Genomic DNA, 19,665 nt, shown 5'->3' with positions numbered 1-19,665 from the left:
AATTAACAAAACACAAAAACGCTAAAGTAAAGTGCTTATATATTTTTAATGGTGTATACTTCATATTTAATAAGATTCATTGTATGATGATCAATACATCATTAGTTATGAAGATAAAATCATCCGTTGTCATTATCTATAAAGTTAATCTGCACCTGAAGATTGGGCATTTTTGATTATTTATGTCTTTCAACTAGCAGTCCGTAAAACAATTAAAAACTCATAATTTTCAGGCTTTCGATTCTGTAAATAATGGCCATAATAATGCTTCTCAATTTCAAATTGTTTATTCTCTCAAAACATTAAAATACACATGAACACGAGGTATAAAATTGTGTTATTTGCATTAAATTGTAATGTCAAGGGTCTTATTAAATATAATATTATATTACAACATAGTATATGTAATACATGTTTCTAGTCTATTCTTTAAAAACGACTGATCAATCTTATCTATGTATATATATTATATACATCCAATTTAAACAGTTTAGAATTATTTACAAATTAAAACCTTTTAATCATGCAAGTGCCCATATTGGTTTCAACATATAAAATGTTAAGTGCAATGATCTATATTTTCCCAAAAAATTGGTTATTTTTATTTATGCTGATTATCATGTTATAGGCAAAATTAAATGCTATTTTTTATTTGTTTTCAACAAACTATTCTCAGGTAATTGATAACAAATACATTAACATGTGAAAACAGACTATAGCCTTCTGATCACTCAGGTGTGAAAATCAAAATGTTGGCCAAGTGGGAATTGAGAATTTCAGAATGTTGGCTAAGTGGGAATAAACCGTTTTATTAGGGCCTTAACGATAAAACAAGAAGAATACAGATATTTTGTTGTGTTTTAGGTCTAATAACTATAATAACTATCACCATATATTTTTTTTTCGTTTGACACAATAATGATATATTTAAAAAGTCTGATAAAAAATTAATGATTAGATTACATGAATTGACTTTTACATTTGTGTCCATTTACCTTAAATATAAAACCAAATGAATTAGGAAAAATTGCTGGTCCAAAGCCAATTGGAAGCTGATTCAATGGATAATTATATGATGAAGGGGAAAACTACATAGACATTCATATGGGGTACTCCGTGTCTCTTTTTACTATTGAGTTGCAGATTATGTAAAACGCATGTTTATAATTGATTGTTTGGTATCAACAGAAAGAATAGTATGAAAGAAAACAGATCTTTATCACAAAATATTTCAATCTTTGAAGTAGTGACCTTGACAGTAATTCTTATGACATCACTGGATAAGTATATGGCGGGTCACTTTCTAGTTTTTCAAATCAGAGGTTAAATACATAAAAATCTGACAAAAATAATATTTTAATATTGACGCGATATACCTTAAACTGAAAAAGGTTGAAAATGCATGAATTAGGTCTACATTTGATAGGTCTTGTGAAATAATCTTTACAGTTTTTTAAGCATGCATATAAAATTGCCTATTTATCATCATACAGTTTGTCTATTTTCTTCGATTATTCAAGATATAACACAACATAAATGAAAAATATTTAGCAGCGTTTTCACAAGACACATTTCTTCCATTTTTGTCAGCAAAAACCAATAATTAAATATTAACATATGATATTTTCTCTTCAAACGTTTAGCATGTATATGTACTTCCTATAGGCAGTAAGTTAAACAAAGGCGCTACATATTCAATATTTTTGCAATAATCTTTCTTGTTTAAAAAAAAATGAAATTGTTCATGACCAAATTGATGTTTGAAATCAAATTCATGAATATGGATGTCAATTATTATGTAAATGTGCTTTTATGCAAGTTATATTGTAACATAAAATACATGCATTAAATTTCAATTGCGAGTAGATATGTTTTATTTATTTTATTGTCAATTGCCCTCGCAGGAATTGTGATATAGACTATAGCAATTAAGCAATTATCTCACCTGGTCAAATTCCCGTTTCGCACACATTTTTTCGATACCTAATTTTCAAAAGTGTGCAAAACGGGAACAAACCGGGGGACTAATTATAATTATGTCATAGTTTATCAGTATACCCCGGTCCAGGAAAACGAAAGTAGGCTTTATATATTACACCACGGAAATTTAGAGTTTATAAATAGATTGAAAATTATCAGCAGGAATATCACAACAATGACATTCAAAGGTTTGTATAATTCATTTTCATTTTGATGAAATATTAATCGTTTTATTTCCAGAATCTTATAGAGTGAGGGAAAGCATTTATAACTGACATCTGAGATGCAGTCAAAAGTGCATTGTATAATTATCTGTTACTGCCTGATTAAGGGTTGAAGCCGTCTAGCTATTACTTTCAATTTCAAGTATTAAAAATCTGACAGAAACGAAAATTGATACTGGTACATCAGATCATAGACTATTGGGATGGTATACTGGCGATCTCGGGCTATACTAATAATATCGGATGCAATATAACGCAATAATCTATAAATATATTTACAATTATGCCGAATAGTTTCCCTAAAAAATATTTCTTGGTAAGAAAACTGATTGTGGTTCATAGCTCAAGAAAAACTAATAGAGCTGAAATCCACGGTGCCCCCTCAGAAACCTATGATTATAAAAATCACAGATTGCACGAAATAATTATATATGATGATGTAGTTAGACTTGAAAATTCCCATGTCAATAAGATGACTTGGCTTTAAATATTTCTTTGATTTACGAATGTTCATTAACAATGGTATAAACATAGTCACGTAATATCGTTTGTGTGTGTGTTTGGCATGGGGTGGGGGGGGGGGGGGTCATCGATTCATCAACATAATCCCGACAAGCAAAAAAGTGGGAGAGGGGGTAACTTTTTCATTCATGGATATCCTAATCGGAGGGGGAGGGGGTGTAGCGTAGTATCTATAACTTTTTGAATTTCAATGCATATTAATTTCCTTTTTTCACTTCAAATTTTACATGCTTCAGAAAATGGGGGGGGGATTCCATATTAATTAACTTTTTTGTATTTATGTAAATTTAAGGAAAATGTTTGCTTAGAGAAAAAGTGGAGGGGTCAGCTCCCACCCCCCCCCCCCCCCGATGCTACGTGCCTGAATCATTCAATGAAATATACATGTATGCATATATGTGCTAGTATATATAAATGCAATCTTAATTTGAAACGTTTGTACTTCATATATCCAGTTCTCTACTAGGAATGGTTTGAACCGTAGACATGGAGGAGACGCTAGAACAGGTAAGTCTTAGCCAACCCCTACAAACAATATCCCTCTCTACATATCTTCACGTTTTATTACTGAAATAAAAGTATAAATAAAGAAAAGGCACAGTCTATGTCTGAGGGACGTTGTCAAGGACGCACAAATTACATAAATGTACAGTCTAGACTTGTAGTCATGTGATTACATGTGCACCGATACTAACTGTAGTTTCACACTTATTTAAGGAATAAGGAATTAATCTTTTAATATGAGGTGATCAAATACGGTCGGGATGATAAAATCAAAGAAAGCCCGAGGGGCATTTTGATAGATTTGATCACGTACGCCCGACCGTATTTAATCACCTTTTAATACTAAAAGAATGATTCCTCATTACTTATACATTGTATTTGTATAATTTTCAGCAATTGTACAGTTGAATATTAAAACAATGATTGGTGAAATGTATTAAACTATATATTAAAAAAAACCCAGATTCATAGTGCTATCACAGACAAAGACACTGGAAAATGTAAATGCATGATAACATTATTTTAGATTTTATGAAAGTCAACCCTTCTGCTTACCCCTATTTTGTTGTGCTTGTTTATAGTTTAGGGTTGTCAATGAGAAAGTGGACTTGATACAATCAGAAAACAAGTTCATTGTAAAGAGGCTGGCCCAAGACGAGGAGCTGAGGTAAAGTCACAGCTCAACCCAGGGGGGCAGAGGCACTACTCCACAATCTTTTATTTTTTTTATTCTTCGCAAATTGGGAAATTTTCAAAAAATGCATAAACTGCAAAGTTAAATACATGTAACCTATAAAAGCGATTTTAATTTTGTCTGCAATGTCACTTAAATTTAGTTCAGCTGTACACGTGTGTTGACACCGTGTAGTAAATTAAATTTTAAAAAATCAAATTGATTTGCTAAAATTACAAATTATATGTAGGAATAAGAAATACTACTTATTTAATCCATGAATTTTGAATCATGCAGAATATAATATTATATGGAGTGTATCACTGCTTTCATTTTGTTCTGTTTTTGTAGAAAAACAACAGAGAATGGTCTGCACAAAATAGGTCAGTGGGGAAAGTTTACAACTTATTTGTTTAATGTAGAAACATATATGATTCATAAAACTGTAAAATCTAGTGTAGAGCTTACTAGTTATAACACAAATGTACGTTAATTCAATTATAATTAGTTGTTCATTTTAAAACAAGATTGATCAAGCTGACAAAATCATTCCATTTTAAGAACTTCAAGGTATATATCAGATGTTAATGCCAGCTAGAGAACGAACATCGATTAGTTTACATTGAATCTACAATTGACTAGAATTAATTAATACTTGACTAGAAATAATCAATACTTGACTATAGATGGTATGTGCTTGTAAGCTAGTGTATGGTTCGAGTCCCGGCATGTGCAGTCTCCTGCTCGCAAAACGGCACACCATCTCTGGAGCACTTGCCAAGAAAAAGGTGATTATGATGAATGCCTGCTGTGTAGAACAAGCCTCTATATTGCATGTAATACTTATATTTTAGGCAATCTCTTGGAACTTGTGTTAGAACTCTCTGAAGCAGACAGGCGACAGAATGACGACATTTCAGAGTTAATAGCCACAATTCTTGCCACGAACGAGAAAATATCTGTCCTCAATCAATCCATAGCCGTACTGAAAGGGGGCAATGGAACTTTATCGTTAAAATCTGCAGAGGAAATTGTTAGAGGGCGCAATGACGCCAGCGGTCAGCAGACGACAGGGGCTACTTCTTCCGCGACAAAAGGCCGCATGTCAAGAGATATGACTGACACTGCTTCAGACATGGCCGCCACTGGTGGAGATAGCTGTGACGATATATCTGCGAAAGAGACCAATGAACTTGTTGAAACAGAAGCGGATGAGGCTAAGGATGGAAAGAAAGGCGCGATGGACCCGTATCGAGCCGAGAATACATTTGTTGAAGATCTTCTTGAAACTGGGGAAGCAACACAGCTAAAGGATTGGACAGAGAATGACATGTCCAGTCAACAAATCACGGGTAAGTCTTTATAGCAAAATAAGATAGTTCCACAACGTCAGGTGTAGAATAAACAACTGAGTTGAAAGCTTAGATTTGATAAAACCTACTGTGTTTGTTGTAGATGACACCGAAAGTGGACCCGATTTGACAGATAGTGAGGACCACACAGAGAAGACATCTGGGAGTAACAGTAGGAGAGGGTCAGTGGCGGGGGAGACTAGTGGGGGCGACACAGCAAAGGACTCTGTAAGCTCCTCAGAAATAGACCAAACACTGTCCGAGATTAGTGAAGGAACACTGCAAAAACTTAGAAGACGAAGAAAAGGGCAAAAGGGGGCAGACAACAGACTCGTTATCATGATGGAAGAAAAATCTCAAAATAAGGAACAAAATGTAGTGAGGAAGAACTCGCCAGCGCCGCCACGATTTGAAAGTGAAGAGATAATTCACAGTTCAGAGGGTATCAAATGTTTAATGATGTTATAAAAAGATAAAATTTATGATAAATCTAATGGGTCTTTTAGTAAAATAAACGTTAGCATTCTGGATACAGATTACGATGACTAGTACATTAATTTTTTCTGGTCTTTATCATTTCTTTACACTACACTTGTATGATTTAAAATAAAAATAAAACCATGCAGATTATACAACTGACTTCCGTACGTTTGAAGAGAAGACTAGGCTGATGCTACAGTCCAGGAGGGTTCCATCCGAGGAATGGGTAGCACAGGCCAGTAGGGAGGCAGAGAGACGTAAGAAATTGGTTACCTTTCAATCAAGATGATTAGCCCATCAAAGTACATTCAGAATGTTTTTATGCATGTACATTTATATGTTTAGGTTGCACTACATCATGTTTTTTTCTGCCTTGACCGATCAGTAAGAAGCATTTATTTTGCCTTCATATCACCTGTAATTTTGTATGGATATTTACCCGTTTAGTGTAGACGTATTGTAGGGGTTGTGCCAGCTACCCCGATTAACTACACTACATGCCTACATGTATTTGTGTGATGAACAAGTTATCTAGCTATATGCATGAAAAGAAAGTAAGAATGACAGATTTTACAAGGAAATACTTGCCCTCTCAAGATGTTTTGAAATTACGAGTGTTTACGCATGGGCAAATTCTAAAATAACAACTGATAATTATCACTTTAAAATAAGCAAAATTTTGCATGTACAATTGCTTAAAGGCATGCAGTTTCCATCTTTTAAAATTGAAACGTGTACATACATATGCATTTTATAAACTGTTTCTAATTATACACTGTACTTTACGCTGCAAGTTGTGAGGGTATAATGTTTTTGACCCGTTCATCAGTCAGTCAGTCAACAAGTCGGTCAGTCAGTCAGTCAACAAGTCGGTCAGTTAGTCAGTCAGTCAACAAGTCGGTCGTTTGTCCTTTTTTGCAAGCAAAATTCTTATAAAGGTGCACGGAATTTCATGAAACTATTTCTAAAGGTAATTACAAAAATTTTTTAGATGATGTGCTTATTACCAGGAAATTATGATTCCATAATTTCTCTGGAGTTTTTAACCCTTTTAAACTTTATAATTTTGGTCATAGATTGAACAATTTATATATTATATTGTGAACGGTTTGTAAGTCCAACTGTTCTGAAACCGCTGCATGGAAATACGTAACGCTTTGTAGGTATTTAGGATATAATGTGTGGTGTGCATATTAATAATTGAAATTAATTTATTTTTCGGCGAAATTACGCCCTTTAGAATTTTAAAATTGTGTTGTTGATAAAAACAGAATTGTAGCTATACACACTTGCAGAAAGTTTTAATGTGATGTTTTTTGGGGGTACCTACGTGTGTGCCCGTTTTAGAATTAAATTATTTTATGTATTTAATACATACCCTGCCATTCATTATGTGAAGCATTGTCAAGTAATGGTGGGGCATGGAGTATGTGAGCTTGCTCACTTTTTCTTTCATTGAATTTGAAAACAGATCAAGAATTGAAGTACCTGCAAGGCCGGGGGATGGACTTTATATTCATACTCGACACATCAGCTAGTATGGAGGGGGAGGGCTGCCGTCAGATGAAAGACGTTGTTACCACCATTCTAAACGGTAATCATAGCACACTGTAGCTAAACGGTAATCATAGCACACTGTAGCTAAACGGTAATCATAGCACACTGTAGCTAAACGGTAATTATAGCACACTGTAGCTAGACGGTAATCATAGCACACTGTAGCTAGACGGTTATATAGCACACTGTAGCTAGACGGTAATCATAGCACACTGTAGCTAAACGGTAATTATAGCACACTGTAGCTAGACGGTAATCATAGCACACTGTAGCTAGACGGTTATATAGCACACTGTAGCTAGACGGTAATCATAGCACACTGTAGCTAGACAGTTATATAGCACACTGTAGCTAGACGGTAATCATAGCACACTGTAGCTAGACGGTTATATAGCACACTGTAGCTAGACAGTTATATAGCACACTGTAGCTAAACGGTTATAAAGAACAGTTAAAACACTGCAGCTAGACGGTTATATAATTTTTACACTAGATACTATATAATTATTACACTGTAGCTAGAGGGTAAACATAGCACTCGGCAGAGAGGCGGCTATAAAGCACTCTACAGCTAGACGGCAAGACGTTTCATTTTTATGTATTGTATTCATTTTCATATTTAAGGAATAAGGGCCTGGTCAAATCTATCACGAAGCCCTTCGGACTTTTCTGGATTTGACCACGCCCCGACCGATATTATCGCATCATAATACTCATAGAATGATTCCTTATTACTTCTTTGCGGCGCAGCCTATACCGTTTTTCGGTTATGCTGTAAGACACGCCCATTTTGTGTCACTCGTTTTTTATGAAGTTATTGGGTTTCAGGGTTCAAAATTGATTCGTAATGTTATCACAGACAAAGACAGTTGAAAATGTAAATATGATAATAATATGTTCTTGATATTAACATTTTGATTTAAGGTAATGAATATATATTTACTGGGTATGTTAAAAAGATTGTTTAACAAACTGCACACTATTCTGTTACAATGTTACTCATTTTTTCTCGACTTTATTTTATTTAAAATTTAATTTATTCAATTATATAATGATATAATAATTTATTTGTCAATGTATTTGTTGATTCATTCATTTGATTTGCTTTGCTTGTATTAATGATGACATTATGCTTTCATCAGAATTCGAGAGAAGATCTTTCTTGGATATGAACGTGGCGGTGATCACATTTGGACATCAGAATAAGTTCCTCAGATATTGCTCCAACCGCTATTACGACATCAAAATGAGCCTGAGTGCGTATTTGATACATGCCCACTATACAGTTTATTGTTAATGATAAAAGCGAAACAAGCGTAGATGTGTAGATATATAATTTTATGTATATACACTGTCCGATTCTTCTTGTATCAATAACTAGCATTTTATTTAAACACGATATACAATGTATACATTAAATCTCTGGATTTGAATGGTTAGTATGATCAATGTACATGATGTTGAGAAAAACCTGAGAATAGTTTTTCTAACGCATGTGATTCGAGTAAGTTTTGAAATGATTAATGTTATTTTGAGACCGATCCGCTCTTCTGTTCAACACACGGTAACGCGGATTTCATCAATATCTGTTTTAGATGACATCCAATGCGGAGGCCCGTCTCCATTAGGGGCAGGTCTACTTCTAACCCTTGGAGTAAGGGGAGCAGGTACTGTATGTTTGTTCTCTGAAATTCAGCGTTTTGAAAACAAGTGGTTGTAATTAACGAAAGAGAAATAAACATTTAAAAAGTATAATAGAATAATAATTGCTTTATAAAAATCTGAATTTGTTTAGTTGGAATATCAAACATTGGAAAGTGGCATGTGCAACCAAAAATTGTTTTGATCTCTGATGGTATCGCCACTGACCACCATTACCCCGAGGGACCAGAGGACACAGAGCCCGGCAGCGAGAAGCGCCTGGTAAGTTAGACCGCCACACCCACCCCACACCTCCTGGAGTTATTGCCTCGGCTGATTGTATATTGTTCAGTCTAAAGATTGCATTTAAGTATTATTTCGTTTCTGTTCTGTTATACTGGATTTAAAATCGCATATATTATAGCATTGAATCATGATTTTTTGAAAGATACAGTCTCATAACTGCAGCGGTCTGTGAATACAAATTGAGTAACGCGCGTTTGCGCGTTATGAAAATTTGTATGCACACATCGCTGCAGTTATGAGACTGTATCTTTCAAAAAATCATGATTTGATGCTTATATTTACATTTTTTTAACTTCTTGCCCGGTCTGCAAATGTAATTTATATCTTAAAATTCCTATCTTATCCTATGGGTAAGTTCATATTAATGGAAGAGCTATCGAACAGCCACAAGCGTGAACTTTGTTTTCGCTTGTGACGTTGCAGTTTAAAGCGTTCAACATTGGTGACGTCGTAATCAAACTTTTAGTATCCTGTGTGTATTACAGTGTTACATTGTATAACTGCCGTAGCTTTCAACATACTTTACAAGCAAAAAATATGTGGAATGTAAATACATGTAACTATGCAACTAACGTTGAAAACTAAATTTCGTTGTTTAGCCGAGCAACGAAATAAAATGTCCATCGAATTGAGACTTCCATGAAAAAATCCATAGTCAGAGAATTAACGTATCCTGTATAATACTGCATATCTTTAACTTTTTGAATACTTAATCCAGAACAACTGTTGCATACGAATATTGATGAATTCGAAACCACAGTATAAAAAAATATCGACTAAAAGTGTATGTACATGTAATAATTTTGTTGATTTAAGCAAATAAAGTTTTATTTACAGCAAATTGAAGACCTTGTGAATCTTGTCCAAAACATTGCCGAAAGAAACTCGATATGGTGTGTTCCTGTTGGAAACCCAGATATGGTATTATTGATATTTTTGTGAAGATTTTTAATAGCATGCAAAAGCAAGTTTCTCTTTCAAAAAAAAAAAAAACAACAAATTTCTATGAAGTAACTGAAAAATATTTTGATAGCCCATTCTGGAGATGATTTCTGGTTTAACGACGGGAGGTAAAATCGTGCACTTGCACGAGGCCACGAAGATCGGGAGATTTCCTCATAACGTGGTATGTAGATATTGTGTATGTTGATACTTAAGCAACTGTATGCTAATCATTGAAAAGCCGTATAAACGTCTGATCTAGGAGGTGGGAAAATAAAAAAAACGAGATTGGCAATTGTTATTATTTTTTTTTCTATTTTATTTTATTTTGTTATTTTTCTCTTTTTTTTTTCTTTTTTTTTTGGGGGGGGGGGGGGGCAACGATGCTTAATTTTTTGCAAATTATTTATCTCTCAATTTGCTTTTAACACCAATCGTAGTCAGTACATCATTAAATTGTTTTGTTGAATTGAAGAAAGTTGCCGAGCAATTACATAGATTGATAAATACGAAAGAGAAGATTGACAGGGAGATATTCCAAGCGACAATGTCGGACATTCTGCCGGATCTGGACCTTACACAGTCTGACTGGGTCAGTTTCAGCCTTTATATACTTCTACGTAGACTGTATCAATGACAAAAATATGACTTTTCTAAAAAAAATAAAGTTGTATATATGAGCGTAGACAAATTTAATGAGAAGAAAATTTTTATGTAAACAGAATTGTACATGTAACAATTGAAATAAGCGCGAACAAATGATTTTTCAAATTCCATGTTGTTGCATGGGATAAAATAATTCCATGCAACAACTTTATGGCCGATTTAGGATGATATCTATGAAATGGCTACAAACCCTGGAGAAGAATTCAAAACAATGGAGGATATCATAGAAGAGGCGGAGGACGCCGAATGCCAGGAGAGATACCCTAACATGCCCCCCATCGGGACGCGCGTGAGGCGTGGTCCGGGCTGGAAGTGGGAGGATCAAGACAGCCACGGACCGGGCACCGTCACAGGGCACTCCAAAAACCGTGCGTATACTTGATTATTATTTTATATATAAATATAATTATATGTATTATAATTTTTATGTACTACAATTTCTTCAGAGTAGAAGTGTCTTGGTAAGAGCTTAATTATAAATGAATCGTTTCTGTTCAGCTGGTTGGATATCGGTGATGTGGGACTCGGGGGCGGGGGTACCAGTACAGGTACGGGGCTGACGGGATGTTTGACATCGTCGTGTGTGATTCTCCACGAGTACTGGTCGATCAGCTGATCGCCGTGGGGTGTTTGGTCACCAGAGGTAAGAGCAACCGTATTATATTTTTATGATAGCTCTCTCGGTTCTAAAAGGATTATGTTTAAAGGGTTTTTCATTTGAATTGGTATTGGTCTTCTTTACATTGTTATTGTGGTTTGACAAATTAAAAAAAAACTTTTGCAGGACCTGATTGGGAGTGGGGTGATCAAGATGGCGGAGAGGGGAGTATAGGCGTCATTTACCGCGTCAACGATTCAGCCATTGTGCACGTACGTGAACTCAACGTGATTCAGAATAATATCAGGAGTCAGGATTTTAATCAAATAAAATATATTAACCGGATTATAACCAATGCTTTGAAATTTAAGATAACAATGAAATGCAAAGAACTATTATATATGATAGGAGTTGAATTTGGCCCCCATAATTCGCCATTATTCATAGTGTTTCGGTAACATTAAAATGTTATGTTATTTTTTAGAGTTGTTGATATAAAATATATTTTTAAACTATTTATTTGATTTATTTGCACTCACTTGCAGTATATGACGTCAGAAGTGACGCTATTTCTATAATTCAATCAAAATCAGTCAGAAATTGACATTTTTCCTACCTTTCAACGAATGGGAAATATAGAGCGCATGTTTGAACAAGGAAAATTTTTTTGTCAGTTATTAGTCTTGGCTAGTTACATCTCTGATTAAAATATTTTGTTTGTTCAAGCATGTGCTCTTTGTTTTCTGAAAGAAAAACTTCTTGAAAACAAGCTGTTTTATGCTAAAAACGTAAAAATGGCGGGAAAAGTCTGTCTTCATGATACCATTTTTCTAAATTTTGGGCACTTGAATCAAAATGAACATAATGTTAAAACATCACATATATATATGTACAAAGAAAACAAAGAATTACAGTAAAATGATGATGTTCATTTTAGGGGGCCATTTTAGGCCCTTATCATATATGGTCCTTTAATATGCAAATGTAATTCTTATCTTCAAATCCAGGTACGCTGGCCAAATGGTGAAAAAAGCAACTATCGGTTTGGATTTGATGGGAAATTTGACGTCAAACTTTGGTAATTTCAAATTATAAAAAAATTGATCTTATAAACGATATATTTTAGCTCATACTCTTCAATGTATGGATATGAAAAAATGCAATGTAAAAGAATTCACACCTTTGTCCCAAGGACTTCTTTGTAAGCAAGTTTTACTGTATGAAGAATTTTCTGAATTTTTTTTTATTCATACAAAACTCAGGAGGAGTATAAAAAAGAGACACAAAGGAGTCTGAAATATGTATAATTTTTAGCTCCTTCATTCAAAGTTAGCTCAGAGTTAGATATTGTTGCTCTGGTGAGCGATGAAGCTGTTACAATGTGTACTGTAAACATTTTAGTCGCCTTTTATCTTTATATAACAGTGATCCTTTTCATAACAGTGATCCTTTATATAACAGTGATCCTTTTTCGCCCGAGGTAAAGAGAGTTCTTCAGCAGCAAACAGCGTCTGCTGGAGGTCCCTCACCCATGACTGAGCCAACTAGTGCGCCATCAACCAAAAATATCGGTACTGTCAAAAATTATCTTGTACTTAAAGATATCAACAAACAATGCAACCAAATCCTTTTTTGCAAAAAATATATCAAAAAATCGTTACTAAGCTTATATAATAGCCTCTTATGAATAGTGTTTGTTTAGATATGACATTAAAGTATATATTGACCCTATAAGGTACATGTAATCCATACAAAGATAAATTTTGAAAATAATGAAAAGTTTTGAATCACGATAATTAAAGAGTGTTAATGTTGATAGGATTCACACATTTAGATAAATTTAAATCGTTTTCTTCGTTGATTTGATTTTTTTCAGCTAAAAAGACTGATGCAAGTAAACCCTCCTCAGACCAGGATGACACGCAGACTCTGGACGAAATGAGAAGAACGGGTAGTTCTATCAACATCATGGACATGGCCCCTCCGGTCAAACACACGGTGTGGTCAGATCTTGGAACCAGTTTTGCTGTGAACCAGTCCAACAGAATGAGAACAAGCCGCAGTCTGTCCAGTCTCCCGGAAACAGCCACTCCTACCCAGGCCGATAGAGGGCGCCCTAAACAAGGTACCACCAATAAATGGCACCGAATTGCATTTAACTGACTATCCTTTTTTATATCTATAAAAGTTTGAGTGGAACAATATTTGTAAGCATTTAATTGAATGTTTAATTTGGTCTTTTTCATTTACCCACACACACGCACATGGAATATATATATATATCAAATTTATTTTAAAGAGGATGACTCGAAAACTAACAGGAAAAATACAAGCAAACCGTTTACTGAAAATGCCGCCCCAAATCAGGGCTTGGTGTCAGATTCCTCTACAGTAAAGGAACACCTTCCTTATTCACATAGAGATAACGGAGGGGGAAAGCAAAGCCAAGAAAATAAAGAGGAAGAAAAAGAACAGCCTGCAAAGTCGAGGGTAGAGGATGTTGACAGTTCTAGACATGATGACACTCAGGCCACCACAGAGGGACACAGGCCGGAGACCGCCCCACGCAGCCACACTGACCCCCCAGCTGTGGTGACAGAGAGGACGTGTTGGCAGTGGAAGGACCCCGACGGACAGTGGATAACTTATCCACCGGAAGTGCAAGAAAAACTTCGTAAAAACTTCCAGAAAAACCCCAGGTCAACAGTTCTCATTAACCAGGCCGATTCATTGTGAGTATGATAGGAATTTATACTTTTGATATACTATATTGCGCATGTATATAATAAATTTTTAAACACTTTGGTCAAAGCTCAACTTTTTTCATTTTTCACAGAAAAATCTGACATATTTTAATGTTGAGCCCTGTAACGTTTTTTTCAACATATTTCATTTTTTTCGGTGAAGTTAATTTTATGAACTTCACGATCTTAACATTAAATGTATGGGTTTTTTTCTAGATACAGAGTTGTGTTTTCTAAAAACAAGCAGATCAATACAGGAACTAAGGACTTCACAGAAATTAGACAGATTAATGCCTGATAATTAGATAGGATTCCCTGCCACTGAATTCTTTTTGCTATAAAATTAACATTGAACTACATATGTTTTGTTTTATGATGCGTTAGCATGCATATCGAATATGTCATATGAGATGTAAATTAATTAAAATTCGATTAATAAATAAAATATGTAAACTCCTTACGTACGTTACCAAATTTTGTGATTTGTGATTTTAGTATTTCTAACGTAGTTGTGCGTTTTCCACTTCTATTGATAATTTTAGTGCATGTACGAATAGATTAAATCTGATGCAGACACGAATATTCCAACGGCTCTGGCTGTGTTTGTAGTGATCATTTTGGCTATATATGTTGAGTTGTTTTCTATTTTAACTATCACCAAAGACTAAAATCAATCACAAAATAATAGCAATATCATATTAATCATGCGCAGGAAAATATCAATTTTATATTTTAACGGTTCGTCACGGGTAAATGATTTAAATCGGTGTTGTTGTTTTTATCAGTGCTACTGATTAAAAGACATACCAGTTACGGAATGTGAAAATTTTCGCATCATTTTATTTCGTAATTTAAAAAATATTCTATTTATTAGGGTGTACACTTAAAATGATACTAAATTACACTACTACATAACCGTTAACTTTTATTTTTATAAATTTAATGCACATTTTATTTCCATTTAGGTCTGCAACTTTGCCGTTTTTTTGTTTTTTTTAATTATATAATAGCAGGAACGTACATGTATATACGTCCCTGATAATATTAGTCATTCATCTAGTAACTAATTTTTATATACAAATTCTTCATTTCGCCAATTTTATTAAGCCTACCATTTAAGTTTCTCTTTAGGCCCATTTGCTTCCACTTGGGTTTTTATTTCGGTCCATTTGGGTCATTTAATATTCAATAATATAATGTCATATTTTAAATTAACTTTGCCTGTTGCCTAATCCATTTGATTACTCAAAAAAATATGTTTTAATCATAAAAAATATCTAATATAGTGATTTACTTACCATTTTCTTGCAGGAAACACACCTCTCTCGAACCATGTTGATCTTCCAAAAGTGATGAAAATTTGTTGATATGTTAATTCATGTAGAAATGAATGAGGTTTACGGAAATAATGTTTCCGTGCATATTTTTCTATCATTAGGCAGCAAGCCAGCTATGTCACATGTTATTTGTAAAGCGCGATTTTTTAGTGCGCCAATTTTTTTTAGCAACATTACAAAGAGCAAGTTTGAGCTATTTTTCGCAAAACCACATCGACTTCCTGAGCAGAAATGACAGACAGAGAACGTAGAGCAAAAGCAGGCGCAAAGATGTCAGAAATTATGAAGTCCTTACGGGAAAATGAAACCATCGACTTGGAATCCACGCCGTCACGACCTTCGCCAGCGTCGATAGTGCGGGATCGCAAACACGTGCAAACAGGTTCAGTTTCTCCGCATGAAATAGCGAACCTTGAGTCAAAATGCCGAGAGCTGGAGGTGAAGCTACAGAGAACGAAACTAGAATGCAGATATATAGAGAGTTACAAACCCAGATAGAAACAGAGACGAGGAATCTGCACTCCATGACCCTTCATCCTGCGGCGGCGACAGCACCACCAGATACGAGGACCCTTGACGCTCCACCGGAATTCCAAGGTAATTTACATACGTCAAATGCTTCAAAGAAAGCTAGAAAAATCCACGATTATGTATGGACTTGAGATAGGGACTTGTTAGACGAATCTAAAACCATTGATATGGGAAACGGAGTCAAATTGAACGTGGGGGAGAAAAAACTATCCTTAGGAGACGTAACTATAGAGCAGTGGGGTTATGCAAGCCTTCAAATTCTATTTGAGATGATCAATGATGGTACTTGAACACTGAAACAGTCTCTTGATTATGTGCGCTACACCCAATCCGTCTTCAGACTGGCCGCTAACTATATGTGGCCAAGCGTTTTGTTGTATGATCGTGAATACCGTGAAACCAGTTGAAGTATTCTTATACGTGGAATACGCCATGCACACATGCAGCTACGAGAGTTCAATCTTATACCAAAGAGGGATAACTCCACCACTCAGTTTATTTCTCATATGGGCAAAGTGCAAGTGGAGAAGCCAGTTCATCAGCCTACTGTTATACCGTCAACACCCAACAAACGCGGAAGGGGACCATTCTTACCAAATGGGCGTGAAATATGCCGTCGTTTTAACCAGGACAACTGTGTGCGTCCAGACTGCAGGCTAGCTCATAACTGTTACATTTGTTATGGGACTAATCATCCGGCAACTAATCATGGTTTGGCAGAAAAAACAGCAACAGACCCAAAAAACGGATAGGCAACTCTCCGTCGTACAACCTGCAGGTTTCCGCCTGGGAAAAGCTTATTCCTTACAATGACTTTGATAAACCATTTATCCTGCAGGGCGTTAAGGAGGGTATTCACATTGTTGACAAGGATTTAGATACTGATACTTATGTTGAATGTAGCAATTATAAATCTTCTGTAGTTTTTTGCAATCAAGTTGAGTCACAAATTGATTATGAAATTTTGCATGGAAATTATGTTGTATGTGATAGACCTATGAATATTGTTAGTGTCTTGGGCGCCATCCCAAATTCTCCAAACAAAGTACGACTCATTCATGACGCGAGTCGACCCATTGGCAAAAGTCTCAATGATTATACTTCTGAAAATTCTTGTTCATATATGGACCTAAGTCATGCTTGTAAACTAATCACAAAAAACTGTTTTTTAGCTAAAGTAGACCTTCAGAGTGCCTACAGGTCTGTCAATATTCACCCTAGTAATTATAGATTTACAGGTTTAAAATGGCATGCAATTTACAAATGACAGCAGTGTTACATATTTGTATGATGCAAAACTACCTTTTGGGGCTGCAAAAAGCCCTTGCATTTTTCAGAGATTGTAGAATTGTGAAGGTTCATTATGGGATTACAGTAATTGTTTATATTGACGATTTTTTAGTTATTGAAAAAACTTTTGAGAAATGTATGTTTGCATTACAAGTTTTGGTCAAAACACTGAGACAATTAGGGTTCTGTATCAATTGGAACAAAGTAGAAGGACCGATTTTTCGCAGTCGAGACAAAAACCAGCTGTAAGACAGGGGTTTGCCATCTGTCCGTTGAAGGAGAGGGGATGTGTCTGAAGTCAAAGGGTTGGCGAAAAGCAACCGAAATACGCTACGCAGGGCGCTGGCAGGGCACAGTGGATGACCGTGCAGATCCGGGAGGGTGACTTGAAGTTGGTGCTCACGAAACTGCAAAGTTTTCGTCCAATTCAGGAATAACAAGAAGCCTTTGGCGTGCGGGCTTATGTTTTGGATACACAAGTCGCGGTCCGGTACGCAGATTGGTCCCTGAGATAAGAAGTTTCCAGGGCGCAAAAGTCCAAAAAATGCTATCAGGCATGCCGCCCAAAAAGATAAGTCCTCTTTGAGGTCTAAATATAACGCACTCCTAATAAGTAAAAGGTGACAAGACTGGATTGGTGTAGCTGCCTCTTGGGCATCCCCAAGTTCACGTTTTGCTCCCTTCAGTGTCTGCTGGATCAACCATACACCATGAATAGGGTCATCAAAGTCATTTGCAAAATATAAATGTTTCACGATATTAAGATAATTCTTAATAGTACTATATTTAAACGATTTTACATCCACCATATATGCTATGTATAGGATGATCTGCTCCGGTGATGCAGGCACACCAGGTAGGTTAACCTTTGCACAAAAGTCCAAGTAGCAGGTAAGTTGGGCTTGGTATGTTTTCTTGGTGCTAACAGCCCATCCTACGGTTTAATGGAATCACATAAAGCAATTAATTTTATTTTTAATTGATGATAGTTAACCTGCTCATAATCATTCTTTGATCCGTCCTTATTCAAGTACAGAACTATAGTATACTAGATTTTTATAACAAATTCTTTTAATTTGTTATACAATTCGCATATTAATGTTATCGATAATATACAAAACATAACAACATAGTAAATACTTATTACGAATAAAAAAGCCATTCATTTTATTTTCTTATAATAAATATTGATCTGCCCGTATTCAAATACACTGAGATCTAGGACTACTATGACTTAAATATGTGGGTACGACCTGGCCCCGAGGTTATAAAACTTTTTTCACACTCGTACTCATACTCATACTCCGTACTCCGAGTGTGTGCTCCACTGAGTACGACTTTAAAAACCGAGGTTATAAAAGTTTTGGAGTACGTTCTCCGCTGAGTACTATTTGGAGTATGCTCCAAAAGCCGATCGATGAAATTTTACGTCTCTGAAGAAAGACAGAGAACGGTAATTCGTGTAAATAGTCCTGGCATGTAGGCAAACTGTACATGTATTCAGATTAATTATTTATTAACAAAATGTAACACATTATTTACATGTACATATTACCTTCTCCATCTGCAAGCACGGAGATGTGTCTGCATCTATAACTTATGAATTTTTTAGCAACAGAGACGATAAATCCAGTGTAATTGGTAAAATTATCAACAAATTGTGTTTATGTGAAATCTCTCTCTCTCTCTCTCTCTCTCTCTCTCTCTCTCTCTCTCATGAGACTCACATGTGATGATTAAGGACGTTGGATCCTGCGATCAAAAGTCTCCAAGTTTTTTTCTAAAGTATTTTTTTAACATCTACACACATATCTAAACCAAAATTCAAAACAAAATTTTGGGGTCTATATGCTCCTTTCGGTGCTACGGTGTATTTGATATGACCTTTCTGCACTGAAAGTGCAAATTGCACATAAATCGCTTTTTCCTCTATAATTTTTTATCGAAATGAACCATGGTATCAAATACAAATTTACATTATTTAGAATTAATAAAATTTAAATTATCATAATGAAAAAGTTTGCAATTTCTTCACCTTATTCATATTTTGACCTTTTTGCACTGAAAAAGTACTATTTTTATTCATAAACGATTCAACATGCAATTAAATAATTTAAAAGTCTCAAACTTTTTCTCAAATTATGACAGACTTGTAAGAAAAACCTTAAATATTCAGAAAATAAAACCAAAAGTATGGGTCTATAATGTAAATTTTGAGATATGGCATGAAATACGCTAATTTTAGGGGAAAATTGGAGTTAATTTTTTCTTTACTTTTATGAAATATCACTAACACATGCCAATATATGTCGATAGAA

General features: G+C 35.1%; 1 protein-coding gene and 1 pseudogene across 1 annotated transcript; one reads left to right on the top strand and one right to left on the bottom strand.

The window, feature by feature from the left end:
• The first annotated feature begins 1,425 nt into the window (after positions 1–1,425).
• LOC128185952 (uncharacterized) lies at positions 1,426–14,647 on the top strand (annotated as a pseudogene).
• Positions 14,648–17,251: 2,604 nt separating this feature from the next.
• LOC128185252 (uncharacterized) lies at positions 17,252–18,171 on the bottom strand. The gene is made up of 2 exons (XM_052854896.1): positions 17,499–18,171; positions 17,252–17,259 (listed from the first exon to the last, which is right to left on the bottom strand). The coding sequence occupies exons 1-2, from the start codon at positions 18,154–18,156 to the stop codon at positions 17,252–17,254; spliced, it is 666 nt and encodes a 221-aa protein (XP_052710856.1). The 5' UTR covers positions 18,157–18,171.
• Positions 18,172–19,665: the final 1,494 nt, after the last annotated feature.

Source organism: Crassostrea angulata, chromosome 5 (genome assembly GCF_025612915.1).
Source record: "Crassostrea angulata isolate pt1a10 chromosome 5, ASM2561291v2, whole genome shotgun sequence".
NCBI lineage: Eukaryota > Metazoa > Mollusca > Bivalvia > Ostreida > Ostreidae > Magallana > Magallana angulata.
Note: the sequence above shows the minus strand (reverse complement) of the source record. Positions and strands in the feature narration are given on the sequence as shown.